We start from the raw sequence: 21,666 nt of genomic DNA on the forward strand, positions 1-21,666 counted from the left end.
CCAGTTAATAAACAGCTTTTAGCACAAAGGGATGGTATTCTTACTTTTGGCACAGTCCCGTTGTTTGGGATTATGGGACTTTTGTCGCACCCAAAAGCCTTTTGAGGTTGGGTCGTAAAATGTGAACTTTTATCCTGGTTTGTCAATAGGGCTGAATAGGACAATTATTTTGTATGTGATCCGATAAGGGAACTTGCTTTTTACATTTAATTATGGGACCAACTAGCTTTTAGGTATGCCTCTTGTGGCAGGGGGCGGAGCAGGGAACGCCAGTCCAATAGTGGTCCTTCACATGGTGACCAAGACCATCAGACTGTGCCGGTAATTTGCGCTTAGTAGGCTGAATCTGTATTTAGTTATTTATTTTTTTAAATATTTTGATATAATCTTTATTTGAGTTTAAACCTAAAAAAAATAAATAAAATAAACCTAAAAAAATGTTTTTTTTAAATATTTTGATATAATCTTTATTTGAGTTTAAACCTAAAAAAATAAATAAAATAAACCTAAAAATTTTTTTTTTTAAATATTTCGATATAATCTTTATTTGAGTTTTAAACCTAAAAAAAAAATAAAAAAAAATAAAATAAAAAAACCTAAAAAAAAAAAAAAAAAAAAAAAAAAACACATCAGACTGAAAAGTATAGACAATGTATTCCACAAATCAGGACATGTTTCAAGACCGACGTCTTGGGTCATCAGCACAACCTACTCAAGAGCATGTGGTTACAGACAGGCATAACGGAACACAGTATCATTGGTCAGAATCTGGGTACCCAAGATACCGCAGAACCTCAATAAGATGAGTTCTGAAACAATGCCAGCATCTAGGGCGGCTGAATCGGTGTTCGGTTTTATCAACGCATGGTCAAAATTTTATCACCCATATCTAGATAGCACTTATAAAACACAATTATGATGGGGCCTTCAGATTGAGGCAACCTATTTCTTGCCCAATATATTCCGGGTTGGTGACCAGTGAAGCCACTAAGGTATAGAAAAGATGCCCTGAATCTTAAATGTTCAACTTTTTAGGTTATGGGTCCTTTAAAATAGATGAAAACCCAATCACTAAGATCTCAAATAATGTCATTTCTTGTGGCATTCTCTTATTGACGACATGCAAAAAGGAACTTCTATTCCCATAAAGACCCAAAATGTGAGACTCCACCAACTGGACAGTGACATCTTCTTCTTGACTACATGCAAAAAAGAACTTCTGATCTTGCAAAGACCTGAACTTCGAGATACCACAAACTGAACAGTGACATCTTCCTCTTGACCATATGCAAAAAGGAACTTCTGACCTCACAAGGGCTCAAAATTCGGAAAACCCACCAACTAGGCACTGACTTCTTCTTGACCGCATGCAAAAAAGAACTTCTGACTTTACAAAGATCCAAAATTGGAGATACACAAAGTGGACAGTGAGATCTTTCTCTTGGCCACATGTCGAAAGGAACTTCTGATTTCACAAGGGCTCAAAATTCGGAACCCCACCAACTAGACAGTGACATCTTCTTGACTACATGCAAAAAAGAACTGATCTTACAAAGACCCGAAATTCAAGATACCAGAAACTGAACAGTGACATCTTCATCTTTACCACCTGCAAAAAGGAACTTCTGACCTCCACAAGGGCTCAAAATTCAGAACCCCACCAAATAGGCAGTGACTTCTTCTTGACCGCATGCAAAAAAGAACTTCTGACCTTACAAAGATCCAAATTTGGAGAGACACAAAGTGGACAGTGAGATCTTTCTCTTGGCCACATGTCGAAAGGAACTTCTGATTTCACAGCGGCTCAAAATTCAGAACCCCACCAACTAGACAGTGACCTCTTCTTGTCCACATGTAATAAGGAACTTCTAATCCCACAAGAACTCAAAAGTTGAGACCCCCACCAACTGGACAGTGACTTCTTCTTGACCACATGAAAAAAAGAACTTCTGATCTTACAAAGACCCCAAATTCGAGATTCCACAAACTGAACAGTGACATCTTCCTCTTGATCACATGCAAAAAGGAACTTTTGACCTGACAAGGGTTTTAAAATTCGGAACCCCACCAACTAGGCAGTGACTTCTTCTTCTTGACTACATGCAAAAAAGAACTTCTGACTTTACAAAGATCCAAAATTGGAGATACACAAAGTGGACTGTGAGATCTTTCTCTTGACCACATGTCGAAAGGAACTTCTGATTTTACAACGGCTCAAAATTCAGAACCCCACCAACAGGACAGTGGCTTCTTCTTCTTGACTACATGCAAAAAAAGAACTTCTGATCTTACAAAGACTCGAAATTCGAGATATCACAAACTGAACCATGACATCTTCATCTTTACCACATGAAAAAAGGAACTTCTGACCTCACAAGGGCTCAAAATTCGGAATCCCTCCAACTAGGCAGTGACTTTTTCTTGACCACATGCAACAAAGAACTTCTGATCTTACAAAGATCCAAAATTGGAGATACTCAAAGTGGACAGTGAGATCTTTCTCTTGACCACATGTGGAAAGGAACTTCTGATTTTCACAAGGGCTCAAAATTCAGAACCCAACCAACTGAACAGTGACTACTTCTTTTTTACCACATGCAATAAGGAACTTCTAATCCCACAAGGACTCAAAATTCAAGACCCCCACCAACTGGACAGTAACCTCTTCTTGTCCACATATAATAAGGAACTTCTAATACTACAATAACTCAAAAGTTGAGACCCCCACCAAATGGACAGTGACTTCTTAACCACATGAAAAAAAGAACTTCTGATCTTACAAAGACCTAAAATTAGAGATACCACAAACTGGACAGTGACCTCTTCCTCCTGACCACATGCCACAAGGGCTCAAAATTCAGAACCCCACCAACTGGACAGTGACTACTTCTTTTTTACCATATGCAATAAGGAATTTCTAATCCCACAAGGACTCAAAATTCAAGACCCCACCAACTGGACAGTAACCTCTTCTTGTCTACATATAATAAGGAACTTCTAATCCCACAAGAACTCAAAAGTTGAGACCCCACCAAAATGAACAGTGACTTCTTCTTGACCACATGAAAAATAAGAGCTTCTGACCTAAAATTTGAGATACTACAAACTGGACAGTGACCTCTTCCTCCTGACCACAAGGGCTCAAAATTTAGAACCACACCAACAGTGGTTTCTTCTTCTTTACGACATACAATAAAGAACATCTAATCCCGCAAAATTTGAGGCCCAACCAACTGGACAGTGACATCTTTTTCTTTACCACATGTAGTAATGAAATTCCACAAGGACTCAAAATTTGAGGGCCCACCAACTGGACAGTGGCTTCTTCCTTTCGACCACAAACTAGAACATTTTAATATAATTTCATTTTTTTTTTAAATCTGCAGCTTTATTAAATTTAATACCTGTTGAACCTACAATGAAGAACATTGCCCAAACATGTCCTGTTATAGGGTGACAGGGTGACAACATCTCTGTCTACCAATTGTGCTTCTGTGTTGTCACACGGGCTTCCAATAGAGACTACAAGTGTTCGCTCCAGGGGCATCCTCCATAATAGGAGCAGCATGTGGTAGTTTGGTCGTGCCGGGGCAGGCAGTGACACAGTGCCTTCCCTGACCAGACCAAATTGAGTCTCTAACTTCTTCCAATAAATTCTCTGTTCTTTTGTGAGGCTGTAAAAACTGCTCGGATATCTGGCTGTGTCAATAGCCGAGGTTGTAAAAGTCACAGTGGGGGCGCCGCGTCCTCGTCTGAATTCTCAGGCCTTCTGTGTGTGTAGAACATTTTGGCAGCCGTTACTGGTGGTGTGCCAAGCTTTATAGCGCTGTGGAGTTGTGTAAGGTCGCTGATGGAGCTCTTAAGTCTTAAAGGCTTTATCCAACCAAACAGCCAGATACTAGACTGAAAGATGGATATAGTAATTTCTTACCTGCCAAAGTATTACACATTGTTAAAACCCATCCCAGCTTTCCTATATGGCTGTGGCACCGTGGCACTGCCCCACCTCCAGCCTGGTCTTTGGATTACTGGTGAACATCCCATTATGAGGGGTTCCCACCTTCCCTTTTAGGGTCTGTACACCTGCTATGTCCATTATGAGGAGTTCCCACCATCCCTGTGCTGAGTTCCCAGGTATGTACACCTACTGTGTCTATTATGAGGGGCTCCACTATCCCTGTGCTGAGTTTCCAAGTCTGTACACCTGCTGTGCCCATTATGAGCAGTTCCCATCATCCCTGTGCTGAGTTCCTGGGTCTGTACACCTTCTTTGCTCATTTTGAGGGGTTCCCACCATTCCTGTGCTGAGTTCCTGGGTCTGTACACCTGCTGTGCCCATTAAAAGGTGTTCCCACCAATCCTGTACTGAGTTACCTTGTACACCTGCTGTGCCCATTATGAGGGGTTCCCACCATCCTTGTGCTGAGTTTCCAGGTCTTTGCACCTGCTGTGCCCATTATGAGGGGTTCCCACCATCCCTGTGCTGAGTTCCCAGGTCTCTACACCTGCTGTGCCCATTATAAAGTGTTCCCACCAATCCTGTACTGAGTTCCTGAGTTTGTACAGCTGCTGTGCCCATTATGAGGGGTTCCCACCATCCATGCGCTGGGCTCCTAGGTCTGTATACCTGCTGTGCCCATTGTCAGGGGCCGCCACCCTCTCTGTGCTAAGTTCCCGGGTCTGTATACCTGCTGTGCCCATTATGAGGGGTTCCCACCATCCATGTGCTGGGTTCCCAGGTCTGTACACCTGCTGTGCTCATTGTCAGGGGCCGCCACCATCTCTGTGCCAAGTTCCCAGGTCTCTACACCTGCTGTGCCCATTATGAGGGGTTCCCACCATCCCTGTTGAAGTTTCTATTTATTTTATAATACGAAGAATGTAACCGGAGGAGCTGGAACACCTAATAGTGAACAGGAACAGAGCCAGGAATTATGGCAGTGATTATCCTGTATTATAATAATAATATCTCATTGTTGGAGCATCTGAGACATAGAAAGGGACAGCCCACCAGGACCCACTTGTAAGTCAAATATCATTTTTTTTGGTGGAGTGAACCCTTAACTGATTTTTAATTTTGCATTCCCCATTTTCGGGACTGTAGCTTTCTGTAGGAACACAATCTTGTGTCTTTAACACTTGAAGCCTCAACGATCCTTTTGTTTCTCTGTCTGGAATCATGTATCATGCCGAGTGTGGTAGGACACATTTTTGCCTAAACAAATTTTGGTTCCGGGAAGGCGTCTTTCTTTCCTGTCTCAGTGCAGCGTTATCCCCCCGCTACGTTTATATAGGGATTGGTGTGGCACAGAGGGCACAGATCCCAGCTTGAGCACGGCTGCCTGACCAAGTTCATATCTCTCGGAGAAGGTTCTTCTCTATCCAGGGCAAGGTGACTGTAATGGTCCTCAAAAGATTGACTCCCCTTCTCATCGTCGACACTAAAGATGTGGCACTGTTCCTCCCTTGGATACCAATGATGGGGTGCTATTCCTCCCCCTAATACCAAGGATGGGGTGCTATTCCTCCCCCTAATACTAATGATGGGGAGCTTTTTCCTCCTACCAAAACCAACGATGGGGCATCATTCCACCCACTGACACCAACAGTGGGGTGCCATTCTTTCTCCCTAATCCCAAAGATGCATTGCTTACTCCCACTGACACCATGACCGTTTCTATCCCCACTGGCCACAGTTGGGCCCCCTAAAATCTGAAGGACATTCAACTGGCTCTTTGTCTAGAAAGTTTGGAGACTCCTGGCATATTTCATAGTGTCTAAAGCAAAGGGGCCCAACCTATGGTCTTGCAGACAGTTTGTGTGGCCCACATAAATTTTGTTATTTTTGCAAGATCGTGACCACTTTCTGAGTAGTCCCACCCAGATCACGCCCACTTTCTAGGTAGTCCCACCCAGATCATGCCCGCTTTCTAGGTAGTCCCACCCAGATCATGCCCACTTTCTAGGTAGTCCCACCCAGATCATGCCCACTTTCTAGGTAGTCCCACCCAGATCATGCCCGCTTTCTAGGTAGTCCCACCCAGATCATGCCCACTTTCTAGGTAGTCCCACCCAGATCATGCCCGCTTTCTAGGTAGTCCCACCCAGATCATGCCCGCTTTCTAGGTAGTCCCACCCAGATCATGCCCACTTTCTGAGTAGTCCCACCCAGATCACGCCCACTTTCTAGGTAGTCCCACCCAGATCATGCCCGCTTTCTAGGTAGTCCCACCCAGATCATGCCCGCTTTCTAGGTAGTCACACCCAGCGCTTTCTAGGTAGTCCCACCCAGATCATGCCCACTTTCTAGGTAGTCCCACCCAGATCATGCCCGCTTTCTAGGTATTCCCACCCAGATCATGCCCGCTTTCTAGGTAGTCCCACCCAGATCATGCCCACTTTCTAGGTAGTCCCACCCAGATCATGCCCACTTTCTAGGTAGTCCCACCCAGATCATGCCCGCTTTCTAGGTAGTCCCACCCAGATCATGCCCACTTTCTAGGTAGTCCCACCCAGATCATGCCCACTTTCTAGGTAGTCCCACCCAGATCATGCCCACTTTCTAGGTACTCCTGCTCAGATCGCGATCAATTCCTGGGTAGTCCCACCCAGATCACACCCACTCTCTAGGTAGTCCTGCTCAGATCGCGATCAATTCCTGGGTAGTCCCACCCAGATCACGCCCACTTTCTAGGTAGTCCTGCTCAGATGGCGACCAATTCTTTGGTGGCGGGAACTGGTCACTCATGGCCGTGATTCCCTCCGTAATACCCATTTTGGAGTTACTACACGTGCTCAGAAGCACAAAGGTGGTGCTGTAATCCCAGGATACAGCCCGGAACGTAGCACTTGTATGTGGGGCTGTCTTGGCATATCTGGGACTGTTGGCATCTATTCATCTGCTGGCCTTGGTGGTCACCTAAGATGGCCATGCCGACCCACATTGACCTACCATTTTTAAGTTACCCAAGGCTTTAGCAAAATAAAGATCACCTGGCTAGGGTTTGCACCTACTTCCTTGGCACGTCCCTCATATGTGCAATCCACATGGGCCCCAAGGGTAGGGGGTCCACTGTGCCCATGTGGCTGGGATATTTTCCCGACATTCATTTGTACTATTGAAGCCACTGTATGAATGGTGAAACCTCTTGTTGACTATAACTAACCACTCCCAACTCTATCTGTGCAATCATCCCGACTTTCAATCCAACGATCGTTCCCGTCTGCGTCTGTCGGGGATCATCCTTTATTTTTTTTTTATAGAAAAGGTAAAAGGGGTCATATAGATAATAGAAGCCCTTCATCCCTTTCAAGGAAAAAAAAGGGAGCATTGTCCTCACTGCGTGGTTGCACAGCAGGCGTCCCCGGGGAATAAAGGGTTAAGGACGCCTAGTGAAGAGGCCGGGGGATTCCTGCACTTCGCATCTTTTGAAAGTTTTTCAAAAGTTTGAAAAATGCTCTTAACTTTCATCCCTCCACCCCCCCCCTTCATGGTAATCCCGCACCCTCCTCCCTCCTGCCCCTATCTGTCATTATTCCGCCCCCCCCCCTCATTATTCCACCCCCCCCACCCTCATATTCATGTCCTCATTCATCCCTGCATGCGATAGATCTGCAATGAGGGAGCCGTGTTCTGGGTGAAGGGAGTTCACTTCAATAAGCCAATCTAGTTGAATTTTAAACTTTAAGGCCGGACGCACGTGGTCGATTTTTTTTTTTTTTTTTTTTTTTTTTGCGATTACGCAACCAGAGATTGATTTCTTGGCAGGCGCTACGTGTAAAGTTGCATGAAATTGCGATCAATTGCATAAACCTGGAGCAAAGTCTTATCATTTGCGATGAATCAATGCTACGTTCTGCGTTAAACTGCAGCGACCAATCAAACCCCCTGGTTGCTAGCGGTTAGTCGCTAATTGCTTTAGGAAAAATCGGCCGGGTGCAGCTAAAAAATGCAAGGCACTGGAATGCTACTATAAACGTTAAGTGATCAACCTCTAAGCTTGAGATGCATTCGAAACACTTTTTTTTTTTTTTAAATAATATAAAAAATAAATATACATTTATTAAATAAATAAATAATAAAATTAAATATAAATTAATTCAATATTTTAACTAATAAAAAGTACAGGGCATTTTACAAAATACCAATACATAGTAATACAATTACAACACCAATAAAAAAAAATTAAAAAAATACATAATAAATAATAAATAAATAAAATAATATCCAAGCATACAAAAAAATAAAACAGAACAACGCATGCTATACACACACATACACTGTATTACCAAAAGTATTGGGACGCCTGCCTTTACACGCACATGACCTGTAATGGCATCCCAGTCTTAGTCCGTAGGGTTCAATATTGGGTTGGCCCACCCTTTGCAGCTATAACAGCTTCAACTCTTCTGGGAAGGCCGTCCACAAAGTTTAGGAGTGTCTATGGGAATGTTTGACCATTCTTCCAGGAGCACATTTGTGAGGTCAGGCACTGATTTTTGGACGAGAAGCCCTGACTCGCAGTCTCCACTCTAATTCATCCCAAAGGTGTTCTATGGGGGTTGAGGTCAGGACTCTGTGCAGGCCAGTAACGTTCCTCCACCCCCAAACTCGCTCATCCATGTCTTTATGGACCTTGCTTTGTGCACTGGTCCAAATCATTTGGCGGAGGGGGGATTATGGCGTAGGGTTGTTTTTCAGGGGTTGGGCTTGGCCCCTTAGTTCCAGTGAAGGGAACTCTTAAGGCGCCAGCATACCTCGGGTTGAGGTCAGGAGGTCAGGACTTGAGGGCAGGCCAGTCAAGTTCCTCCGCCCCCAAACTCGCTCATCCATGTCTTTATGGACCTTGCTTTGTGCACTGGTGCGCAGTCATGTTGGAACAGGAAGGGGCCATCCCCAAACTGTTCTCACAATGTTGGGAGCATGAAATTGTCCAAAATGTCTTAGTATGCTGACACCTTAAGAGTTCCCTTCACTGGAACTAAGGGGCCAAGCCCAACCCCTGAAAAACAACCCCACATCATAATCCCCCCTCCACCCCCCCCCCACCAAATGTTTTGGACCAGTGCACAAAGCAAGGTCCATAAAAACAGCGAGTTTGGGGTGGAGGAACTTGACTGACCTCAACCCGATAGAACACCTTTGGGATGAATTAGAGCGCAGACTGAGAGCCAGGCCTTCTCACCCAACATCAGTGCCTGACCTCACAAATGCGCTTCTGGAAGAATGGTCAAACACTCCCATAGACACATTCCTAAACCTTGTGGACGGCCTTCCCAGAAGAGTTGAAGCTGTTATAGCTGCAAAGGGTGGGCCAACTCAATATTGAACCCTACGGACTAAGACTGGGATGCCATTAAAGTTCATGTGTGTGTAAAGGCAGGCGTCCCAATACTTTTGGTAATATAGTGTATGTGTGTATAGCATGCATTGTGCGCAGTGCGCCTTACACCCTAACGCATGCCCACTGACATAACAAAAAAATGAATCGATGAAAAAAAAAACACTACAAGTGCATTTTAGTAATGCATCACAACACATGTGCACAGTGCGCCTTACACCCTAAAAAAAATTTAACGAAAAAAAAAAATATTAAACAAAAAAAAAAAATTAAACAAAAAAAAAAAAAAAAATTAAACAAAAAAAAAAAGAAAACATTGACAAATATTGGTGAACCTGTGAGTTGGCACGTGGTCAGGCATTATAATCGGAGGGATATACTGCGGCGGTCACGTGCGTCTGCGATGGAAAAGACGTGTAGTTGTGTCTCCTCTTCTCCTGATTAAAGAGATTTCCTTCCGACCCCGAGTAACCTTGCCCGCATGCTGCCCGGAATTAAAAATGGGGACCTTTTAACGTCTTCTCTCCATTTCTGAGCGTGGAGACCTAGGATCAGATTCCTCTATGTGGGCTCCACATATCTCAGCGCCATGACGCCTCAACCATACATTTATTGCCTATGTGGCAGGTCATCCTATTAGAAGTTTCCGGTACTTTTTGGGTATGGTTGGAGCTCCGTCGTGAGAATCCCGAGCTATTATTGCCACAGGGGCACTTAGGCTGCTTTCACACCTGAGCGATGCGTTTTTTTGAGCATTGTTGTACAGTGTTTTTAAAGCATTTTTGATCTTTGCTGTTTTTTAATTAGTCAGTAGAGAATAAAATTGTCTGTTTCATCACTTGTTGCTATGTTTTTCAGCTTTTTCAGTCACATTTATTTATTTTTTGTAAGGGTTTAAAGGTTTGGGTTGGGGTTAATTTATGTATTTTTATTTTATTTATTTACTTAACTTTTTTATTTATTTACTTACCTTTTTTATTTATTTTGTTAGATCAGGGGTTAATATTAGGGTTAAGGTTTAGGCTTAGTGTTAGGGGTTAATATTAAGGTTTAGTATTAGTGTTACGCATTATTATTAGGGTTAGGATGTCAGATTAGGCTTAGTGGGTATTATTAGTGTTAGTGGCGAATATTAGGGTGTAGGATTAGAGTTATGGAGTAGAATTAGGGTTAGGTGTTAATATTAGTGTTAGGGGTTAACATTCGGGTGTAGGATTAGGGGTTTATATTAGTGTTGGTGGTTAATATTAGGTTTAGGGGTTAATATTCGTGTTAGGGGTTAACAGGGTGTAGGATTAGGGGTTTATATTAGTGTTGGTGGTTAATATTAGTGTTTGGGGTTAATATTCGGGTGTAGGATTAGAGTTATGGAGTAGGATTAGGGTTAGGGGTTAATATTAGTGTTGGAGGTTATTAGGGTGTAGGATTAGGGATTTAGGTTAGTGTTGGTGGTTAATATTAGGTTTAGGGGTTAATATTAGTGTTAGGGGTTAATATTCGGGTGTAGGATTAGAGTTATGGAGTAGGATTAGGGTTAGGGGTTAATATTAGTGTTCAAGGTTATTAGGGTGTAGGATTAGGGATTTATAGAAGTGTTGGTGGTTAATATTAGGGTTAGGGGTTAATATTAGTGTTAGGGGTTAATATTTGGGTGTATGATTAGGGATTTATATTAGTGTTGGTGGTTAATATTAGGGTTAGGGGTTAATATTAGTGTTAGAGGTTAATATTCGGGTGTAGGATTAGGGGTTTATATTAGTGTTGGTGGTTAATATTAGGGTTAGGGGTTAATATTAGTGTTAGGGGTTAATATTCGGGTGTAGGATTAGGTGTTTATATTAGTGTTGGTGGTTAATATTAGGGTTAGGGTGTAGGATTAGTGTTAGGGGTAAATATTAGGGTTGGGGTGTAATATTAGGGTTAGGGGTTAATATTAGTGTTAGGGGTTAATATTCGGGTGTAGGATTAGGTGTTTATATTAGTGTTGGTGGTTAATATTAGGGTTAGGGTGTAGGATTAGTGTTAGGGGTAAATATTAGGGTTGGGGTGTAATATTAGGGTTAGGGGTTAATATTTGTGTTAGGATTCCAAGGTTGGAGGTTAATTTATATTTTTTTATTTATTTACCTATTATTTATTTATTTATTTTGTTAGGTTAGGGGTTAATATTAGGGCTAATCTTAGGGGTTAATATTTGGGTTAAGGTTTAAAGGTTAGTGTTAGGGTTTCATTTATTTTTATTGTATTACATTTTTTTTATTTATTTTGTTCGGTTGGGGGTTAATATTAGGGTTTAGGATTAGTGTTAGGGGTTAATATTAGGGTTAGGATTTAGTATTAGTGTTAGGCGTTATTATTAGGGTTAGGGTGTAAGATTAGGCTTAGTGGGTATTATTAGTGCTAGGGGTGAATATTAGGGTTAGGGTTTAGGATTAGTGTAAGGTAAGGGGTTAATACTAGGATTAGGGTATAGGACTAGTGTTAGGGGTTAATATTAGGGTTAAGGTTTAGGATTAGTGTAAGGGGTTAATATTAGGGTTAGGGTTTCTGATTAGTTTTAGGTAGTGGTTAGTGGTTATTGTTAGTGTTAGGGGTGAATATTGGGGTTGAGGGTTAGGGGTTATTATTAGTGTTAGGGGTTACTATTAGGCTATATGATTAGGGGTTTATATTAGTGTTGGTGGTTAATGTTAGGGTTTAGGAATAGGGTTAGGGGTTAATATTAGTGTTAGGGGTAAATATTAGGGTTAGAGTGTAGTATTAGTGTTAGGGGTAAATATTAGGGTTAGGGGTAAATGTTAGGGTATAGTATTAGGGTTAGGGGTTAATATTCGTGTTAGGGTTTCAAGGTTAGGGGTTCATTTATTCTATTTATTTATTTACTTATTATATATTTATTTTGTTAGGTTAGGGGTTAAGGTTAGGGTTAGGGGTTAATATGAGGGCTAAGGTTAGGGGTTAAAATTTGGGTTAGGGTTTAAAGGTTAGTGTTTGGGTTCCATTTATTTTTATTTTATTTTTTTTATTTATTTTGTTTAAGGGGTTTGGTTATTTGTGTTAGGGGTTTGTTTTTTATTTATTTTTGTATGTATTTACTTTGTTAGGTTAGGGGTTAATATTAAGGTTAGGGTGCAGGGTTAGGGGTAAAAATTTAGTGTTAGGGTTTCAATATTAGGGTTAGGGTGTAGGATTAGTGTTAGGGGTTAATATTAGGGCTAAGGTTAGGGGGTTAATATTTAGGTTAGGGCTTAAAGGTTAGTGTTAGGGTTTCATTATTTTTTTTATTGTATTTCATTTTTTTAAATTTATTTTGTTTAGGGGGTTTGGTTAGGGGTTAATATTAGAGTTAGGAGTTATTAATGTTAGGGGTTTATTTCTTTATTTTTTATTTTTTTAGAGTTTAAAAGTTTAGTGTTATTCCATTTATTTTAATTTTATTTTTTAAATCTATTTTGTTTAGGGGGTTTGGTAAGGGGTTAATATTAGTGTTAGGGGTTATTCGTGTTAGGGGTTTATTTATTTATTTTTCATTTATTTTTTTACTTTGTTGGGTTAGGGTGTATGATTAAGGTTAGGGGTTAAAATGTAGTGTTAGGGTTTCAATATTAGGCTTAGGGTGTAGGATTGGTGTTAGGGGTTGATATTAGAGTTAGGGTTTAAAGGTAAGGGGTTAATTTTTTTTTATTTTATTTACTTATTTATTTTGTTGGGTTAGGGGTTAATATTTGGGTTGGGATTAGAGGTTGATATTAGAGTTAAGGCTTGTGCTTAGTGTTTTTTTTTTTTTTTATTTATTTGTATTATTATTTATCTATTTTATTTATTATTTATTTGTACATTTTATTATTTATTTATTAATATTTATTTTCATTGCATTTTACCATGATTAGGGTTAGGGGTTAAAATTTAGTGTTAGGGTTTCAATATTAGGGTTTGGGTGTAGGATTGGTGTTAGGAGTTGATATTAGAGTTAGGGTTTAAAGATAAGGGGTTAATTTTATTTTTATTTTATTTACTTATTTATTTTGTTGGGTTAGGGGTTAATATTTGGGTTGGGATTAGAGGTTGATATTAGAGTTCAGGGTTGTGCTTAGTGTTTTTTTTTTTTTTTTAATTTATTTGTATTATTTATTTATTTTATTTATTCTTTATTTATTAATATTTATTTGCATTGCATTTTATAAAAAAAAAAAAAAAACTCTGGAAAACATGAGACAAAACATACTAAAATGCTTGAATCAAGCATTTCCATGGAACAAAAAACTCTTCAAAAATGTACCAATCCTCCCGATTCTAAATACAAAAAAGCTCCAGAACTTTTTTGAGCTTCAGGTGACATTTTTTAGTGAAGATGTGACCCGTCTCCATAGAGAATAATTGTTTTTTTTCTTCTCCTCCAGCGTTTTGGAGCTTCAAGCTGGTGTGAGATGTGAATGGGGCCTTCTAGTCTCCACAGTGTCCCGGCTCTTAAGATTTGTCATGTTTTATGATCATCGGCAGCCAAAAAAAACGTTCCCGTCAGTCCCCATTTTGCCTTTTTCACTCTTGGGTACCCCGCGTCTTTATGATGCTTTTTTGTTGCATTTTAGATCCTTTGCTTTAGAGTGTTTGGTGAGTTTGGCCCTTCGTACCGATTGCTCTGATGACTTTAGATAATCCATAATTTGGTTGCCTTCAAAGATAATCCATAATTTGGTTGCCTTCAAAGTTCAGTAGATATTGATCTGCATGCAATGCCCTGATGGCCCTATCACTGAATATAAGGGTCTGTCCAACTTTTGAATCCTGGAAAGGGTGCCTAAGGGCAGACTCTTTAAGTTGCCTCAATTTCCTTTCACGTTTTTGATTGACCCAACTGGTTGTTTTTCAGGAGTCTATCCTTCCTCTTCAGAAGGGTTAAGGACGGTAAATGTTCCCGTCCGTCCCCATTTTGCCTTTTTCACTCTTAGGTACCCCGTGGCTTTATTATGCTTTTTTGTTGCATTTTAGATCCTTTGCTTTAGAGTGTTTGGTAAGTTTGGCCCTTCGTACCAATTGCTCTGATGACTTTAGATAATCCATAATTTGGTTGCCTTCAAAGATAATCCATAATTTTGGTTGCCTTCATAATTTGGTTGCCTTCAAAGTTCAATAGAGGTTGATCTGCATGCATTGCCCTGATGGCCCCATCACTGAAAATTAGGGCCCGTCCCAACTTTTGAATCCTGGAAGGGTGCCTAAGGGCAGACTCTTTACGTTGCCTCAATTTCCTTTCACGTTTTTGATTGACCCAATTGGCTGTTTTTCTGGAGTCCATCCTTCAGCTTTAGAAGGGTTAAGGACGGTAAATGTTCCCATCCTTCCCCATTTGGCCTTTTTCACTCTTAGGTACCCCGTGGCTTTATTATGCTTTTTTGTTGCATTTTAGATCCTTTGCTTTAGAGTGTTTAGTGAGTTTGGCCCTTCGTACCGATTACTTTGATGACTTTAGATAATCCATAATTTGGTTGCCTTCAAAGATAATCCATAATTTGGTTGCCTTCAACGTTCAATAGAGGTTGATCTGCATGCATTGCCCTGATGGCCCCATCACTGAAAATAAGGGCCCGTCCCAACTTTTGAGTCCTGGAAAGGCTGCCTAAGGGCAGACTCTTTAAGTTGCCTCAATTTCCTTTCATGTTTTTGATTGACCCAACTGGCTGTTTTTCTGGAGTCCATCCTTCCTCTTCAGAAGGGTTAAGGACGGTAAATGTTCCCGTCCATCCCCATTTTGCCTTTTTCACTCTTGGGTACCCCGTGGCTTTATTATGCTTTTTTGTTGCAATTTAGATCCTTTGCTTTAGAGTGTTTGGTAAGTTTGGCCCTTCGTACCGATTGCTCTGATGACTTTAGATAATCCATAATTTGGTTGCCTTCAAAGTTCAATAGAGGTTGATCTGCATGCATTGCCCTGAGTGTTTGGTGAGTTTGGCCCTTCTTACCGATTGCTCTGATGATTTTAGATAATCCATAATTTGGTTACCTTCAAAGATAATCCATAATTTTGGTTGCCTCCATAATTTGGTTGCCTTCAAAGTTCAGTAGAGGTTGATCTGCATGCATTGCCCTGATGGCCCTATCACTGAATATAAGGGGCCATCCAACTTTTGAATCCTGGAAAGGGTGCCTAAGGGCAGACTCTTTAATTTGCCTCAATTTCCTTTCAAATTTTGATTGACCCGACTGGCTGTTTTTCTGGAGTCCATCCTTTCTGCTTCAGAAAATTTAAGGATGGTAAATGTTCCCGTCTGTCCCAATTTTGCCATTTTTCACTCTTAGGTACCCCCTGGCTTTATTATGTTTTTTTGTTGCCTTTTAGATCCTTTGCTTTAGAATGTTTGGTGAGTTTGGCCCTTCTTACCGATTGCTCTGATGACTTTAGATAATCCATAATATGGTTGCCTTCATAATTTGGTTGCCTTCAGTTCAATAGAGGTTGATCTGCATGCATTGCCCTGATGGCCCCATCACTGAAAATAAGGGCCCGTCCCGACTTTTGAATCCTGGAAAAGATGCCTAAGGGCAGACTTTTTAAGTTGCCTCAATTTCCTTTCATGTTTTTGATTGACCCGACTGGCTGTTTTTCTTCAGCTTCGGAAGGGTTAAGGACAGACTGTGGCGCCTTCCTTTTGAAATCTGTACCTTTTTTGTTTTCAAATGCGGCTAATGCTTCTCGTGCGTAAGTCCATGTGTGCCTGTGTGTGCATCTATCCCGGGCTTAGGAGACTCTGGGGTCTTAGCCAATTGAAATTTGGCTAATGTCTCTGTGATCGGATCAGCCTACTGATAATAGCACCGGGCAATTAAGGAGATTGAATCTTCTGACCCTGCTTTTATCTCTTCCCATCCCTTCCTCCTCCTCCTCCTCCATAGCTGCAGCTGCTGCTTGCGAAAACTCAACCTGAAAACACAAGGCATAAGTGGTGTCGGCGAGTTGTGTCCTCCAATTATTGCCTGGGCCGAGGAAGTGGTCAGAAGGTCCCACCACTTAACTCTAGCCGTAATGCCAAATGATCAATCGTTGGCTTGATTGTTTCAAACAAATGATGCAACAAAGGAAAAATTGTATTGGCAAATGGCCTGAGGACTAAGAGCCTGACCAGTGCTGGTTTCCATCTCATGGGGCCCCTGTGTTTCCATAAAAGATTATGGATGAGCCCTTTAAATTGGCGTGGCCAGTCCCAGTGTCCCTGATTGCCACCACACCAGTCCCAGTGTCCCTGATCACCGCCACACCAGTTCCAGTGTCCCTGATCACCGCCATTATCAGTCCCAGTGTCTCTGATCACCGCCACACCAGTGCCAGTGTCCCTGATCAACACCACACCAGTGCCAGTGTCCCTGATCAACACCACACCAGTGCCAGTGTCCCTGATCAACACCACACCAGTGCCAGTGTCCCTGATCAACACCACACCAGTGCCAGTGTCCCTGATCAACACCACACCAGTCCCAGTGTCCCTGATCAACACCACACCAGTCCCAGTGTCCCTGATCAACACCACACCAGTCCCAGTGTCCCTGATCAACACCAGTCCCAGTGTCTCTGATTACTGCCTTTACCAGTCCCAGTGTCCCTGATCACCGCCTTTACCAGTCCCAGTGTCCCTGATCACCTCCATTACCAGTCCCAGTGTCCATTAACACTGCCGTACCTATAAGTGTTCCTGATCACCGCTACACCCCTCCACGTGTCCCTGATCAACGCCACACTAGTCCCAGTGTCTCTGATCACCACCATTACTATTCCTAGTGTCCCTGACCACCGCCACTACCAGTCCCAGTGTCCTTAATCACCGCCATTAGCAGTCCCAGTGTCCTTAATCACCGCCATTAGCAGTCCCATTGTCCTTGATCACCGCCATTAGCAGTCTCAGTGTCCTTGATCACCGCCATTAGCAGTCCCAGTGTCCTTGATCACCGCCATTAGCAGTCCCAGTGTCCTTGATCACCGCCATTAGCAGTCCCAGTGTCCTTGATTACCGCTTTTACCAGTCCCAGTGTCCCTGATCACCGCCATTACCAGTCCCAATGTCCATTAACACTGCCTAACCAGTATAAGTGTCCCTGATCACCGCTACACCCCTCCACGTGTCCCTGATCAACGCCACACCAGTCCCAGTGTCTCTGATCACCGCCATTACCATTCCCAGTGTTCCTGACCACCGCCAATACCGGTCCCAGTGTCCCTGATCACCACCACTACCAGTCCCAGTTTCCTTGATCGCCGCCATTAGCAGTCCCAGTGTCCTTGATCACCGCCATTACCAGTCCCAGTGTCCTTGGTCATCGCCATTACCAGTCCCAGTGTCCACGAACCAGTATCGGTGTCCCTGATCAACGCCACACCACTCCCAGTGTCTCTGATCGCTGCCACTCCATTTCCAGTATCTCTGATTACCGCCACACCAGTTACAAAGTCCCTGATCACCACCACACCATTCCCAGTGTCTCTAATCACCGCCACACCAGTTGCAATGTCCCTGATCAGAGACGAACCAGTCCCCATGTCTCTGATCACCCCCCCCCCCCACAGCGTTTCTGATCCACCGCCACACCTGTCCTAGAGTCCCTGATCACTGCCACACCAGTTACAAAGTCCCCGATCACTGCCACACCAGTCTCTTCCTGTACCTGCTGACACTTCCTGAGGCACAGACAAAAAATTTGCACAAACCGTCCCCTACATCACTTTAGAGGGGTCAACCGAAAACTATGGAGGTGCAAAGGCTCCATGACCGCCATTACCAGTCCCAGTGTCCTTGATCACCGCCATTACCAGTCCCAGTGTCCTTGATCACTACCACTACCAGTCTCAATGTCCATTGTCACCGCCATACCAGTCCCAGTGTCCATGGTCACCGCCATACCAGTCCCAGTGTCTCTGATCACTGCCACACCAGTCCCAGTAAGAGATACTGGGTGTCGTGGTAATCAGAGAGATTACCACGACACCAGTTACAATGTCCCCGATCAGAGCCACACCAGTCCCAGTGTCTCTGATCACCCCCCACAGTGCCCGTGATCACTGCCACACCAGTCTCTTCCTGTACCTACTGACACTTCCTGAGGCCCAGACAAAAAATTTTCACAAACCGTCCCCTACATCACTTTAGAGGGGTCAACCGAAAACTATGGAGGTGCAAAGGGCTCCATGGGACATAAGTCAGCACTGATCATTTCAGCCGTTGTTCCAGTACAATTTTGCCTTCCCTGTATTGTTCGAAACGATCGAGCCAATGATGGGATCATGTGGAATTAGCACTAAGGTTAGAGGGTTGGACCTTCTGACCCTTCTAGACGACAATGTGAAGGACTCATCCACAATCTCCTATGGAGGAGCAGAGGCTCCATGAGATGCCAGACAGCACTGGTCAGGTTTCGGGTCAGTCCATCCATTGTGCCAATACTACTTTACCTTCATCGTCAGCTTCATCACTTCAGACAAAGAAGGAAACCTAATATTGACATGGCGGCCAAACTGACCAGGAGCCTGACCAGCGCTGTCTCAGGTCTCATGGAGCCTCCGTCAATCACAGAGCATTAAGGACGAGCCCTTTAAATTGACCTCTGACCTCCCTCTGACTCCATTAAGCTCCATTTACATGACCCTATGACCTTTTTCGAAAAGGCGGCTGGAAGGGAACTTTTTGTATTCGCTAACCCTGAGGGTTTTGTCTTTTTTATCTTCTGGTTGGGTTAGGACGGGTGAGGGACGGATCCTTCGAGGTGTTTAGGGGCCCACGTGTCCTTCTGAGCAGTTAGATGTCCTTTTTATCGCCTTTTTGTTTGTAAATTGCAATGCACAAAAATGATTGGATGGGTGTTCGCTTGGACGGACGCTGCTGGTTTAAGGCTCGTTGTGAGGTTCAATGAGGTGTCCATAGAGGAGAGTGGGGGAAGGTCTTGTCTAAAGTTGAGGTTAAATCTCGATTCATAAGTAGTGATTGATGGGAGAGATGCATTGTGGGTACAGGAAACCTGCGCCTTGCCAATATAGCACTGAGCAACAGGTTCACTTTAAAGCGGTCGCCGAAAACAGCCTATACAATCGATGTGGGTGTGGCCTGGGTTTGGGTATAAGGCTCTTCGTGGGTGTGGCCTGGGTATGGGTATAAGGCCCTTCGTGGGTGTGGCCCGGGTTTTGGTATAAGGCCCCTTGTGGGTGTGGCCTGGGTTTGGGCATAAGGCCCTTCGTGGGTGTGGCCTGGGTTTGGGCATAAGGCCCTTTGTGGGTGTGGCCTGGGTTTGGGCATAAGGCCCTTTGTGGGTGTGGCCTGGGTTTGGGTATAAGGCCCTTTGTGGGTGTGGCCTGGGTTTGGGTATAAGGCCCTTTGTGGGTGTGGCCTGGGTTTGGGTAGAAGGCCCTTTGTGGGTGTGGCCTGGGTTTGGGTAGAAGGCCCTTTGTGGGTGTGGCCTGGGTTTGGGTATAAATGTTTTTTTTCCTCAGTGTCATTAATAAGGATCATCAGGGCACACAGAGAGGGGGGGGGGGGGGGGGGGAAATCTCCTTACCTGGGACACAGCCTGCTATAAAAACCTGACAGGGGTCCTAATCCCTCTCCACACTATTCTAAACTAAAAAATTAAAGTTTGCCTTTAGTTATTCTTTAGAAGTACTGAAAATAAATTTGCTGTTCTTGAAGAAATTATAAAACCATTCGGCTCCCCACACACCTTCCAATCTGATTGTACAATCTCCTGTGGATCTGTAGTAGAATGGCCTCCTCTGATTGGATAGATTGGAGTCACATGTCATCTTCTTCCTGTTCTCTGCAGGTCGGACGCGGATCGAGGAAGGCGCCTCCCTGCGCATAGAGCGGCTGAGATCAGATGACCAGGGATGGTACGAGTGTAGGGTGCTCTTCCTGGACCGTCACCACGGAGACGAAGACTTCAAGAACGGGACCTGGATCCATCTGACTGTCAACTGTAAGTCCCCCCCCCCCCCATAGGGACTCTGATGTAGGGGGAGGCTCTGACTGGGACTCTGATGTAGGGGGAGGCTCTGACTGGGACTCTGATGTAAGGGGAGGCTCTGATGTAAGGGTCGGGAACTCTGATGTAAGGGGGAACTCTGATGTAAGACTCAGGTCTCTCATAGGGACTCTGATGTAAGGGTCGGGGGGGGGGGGGGGAACAGAATCTGAATTTCCTATTAGTTGAGTCATTGATGGGTAAAATGATCACCCAGGATTTTATATTTATATCAATTATTACTGAGGAACTATGCCAACCTACAGTGTGTGCTCTGTGCTGTGTATATACAGTGTGTGCTCTGTGCTGTGTATATACAGTGTGTGCTCTGTGCTGTGTATACAGTGTGTGCTCTGTGCTGTGTATATACAGTGTGTGCTCTGTGCTGTGTATACAGTGTGTGTTCTGTGCTGTGTATATACAGTGTGTGCTCTGTGCTGTGTGTATACAGTGTGTGCTCTGTGCTGTGTGTATACAGTGTGTGCTCTATGCTGTGTATATACAGTGTGTGCTCTGTGCTGTGTATATACAGTGTGTGCTCTGTGCTGTGTGTATACAATGTGTGCTCTGTGCTGTGTATATACAGTGTGTGCTCTGTGCTGTGTGTATACAGTGTGTGCTGTGTATATACAGTGTGCGCTCTGTGCTGTGTGTATACAGTGTGTGCTCTGTGTGTATACAGTGTGTGCTCTGTGCTGTGTATATACAGTGTGTACTCTGTGCTGTGTATATACAGTGTGTGCTCTGTGCTGTGTATACAGTGTGTGCTCTGTGCTGTGTATATACAGTGTGTGCTCTGTGCTGTGTATACAGTGTGTGTTCTGTGCTGTGTATATACAGTGTGTGCTCTGTGCTGTGTGTATACAGTGTGTGCTCTGTGCTGTGTGTATACAGTGTGTGCTCTATGCTGTGTATATACAGTGTGTGCTCTGTGTTGTGTATATACAGTGTGTGCTCTGTGCTGTGTGTATACAATGTGTGCTCTGTGCTGTGTATATACAGTGTGTGCTCTGTGCTGTGTGTATACAGTGTGTGCTGTGTATATACAGTGTGCGCTCTGTGCTGTGTGTATACAGTGTGTGCTCTGTGTGTATACAGTGTGTGCTCTGTGCTGTGTATATACAGTGTGTGCTCTGTGCTGTGTATACAGTGTGTGTTCTGTGCTGTGTATACAGTGTGTGCTCTGTGCTGTGTATATACAGTGTGTGCTCTGTGCTGTGTATATACAGTGTGTGCTCTGTGCTGTGTATACAGTGTGTGTTCTGTGCTGTGTGTATACAGTGTGTGCTCTGTGCTGTGTGTATACAGTGTGTGCTCTGTGCTGTGTGTA

At 43.4% G+C, this 21,666-nt stretch overlaps 1 protein-coding gene across 1 annotated transcript in view; it reads left to right on the plus strand.

Moving 5' to 3' along the window:
- IGSF9 (immunoglobulin superfamily member 9) overlaps nucleotides 1-21,666 on the plus strand; it is a 148,872-nt gene that overhangs the window by 52,558 nt on the left and 74,648 nt on the right. The window contains exon 4 of the mRNA XM_082275661.1: nucleotides 20,139-20,291. Coding sequence (XP_082131787.1) covers nucleotides 20,139-20,291 — 153 coding nt within the window. The remainder of the gene's footprint in view (nucleotides 1-20,138; nucleotides 20,292-21,666) is intronic.

Source organism: Pelophylax lessonae, assembly GCF_965119305.1.
Source record: "Pelophylax lessonae genome assembly, chromosome: 13".
In the NCBI taxonomy this organism is placed as follows: domain Eukaryota; kingdom Metazoa; phylum Chordata; class Amphibia; order Anura; family Ranidae; genus Pelophylax; species Pelophylax lessonae.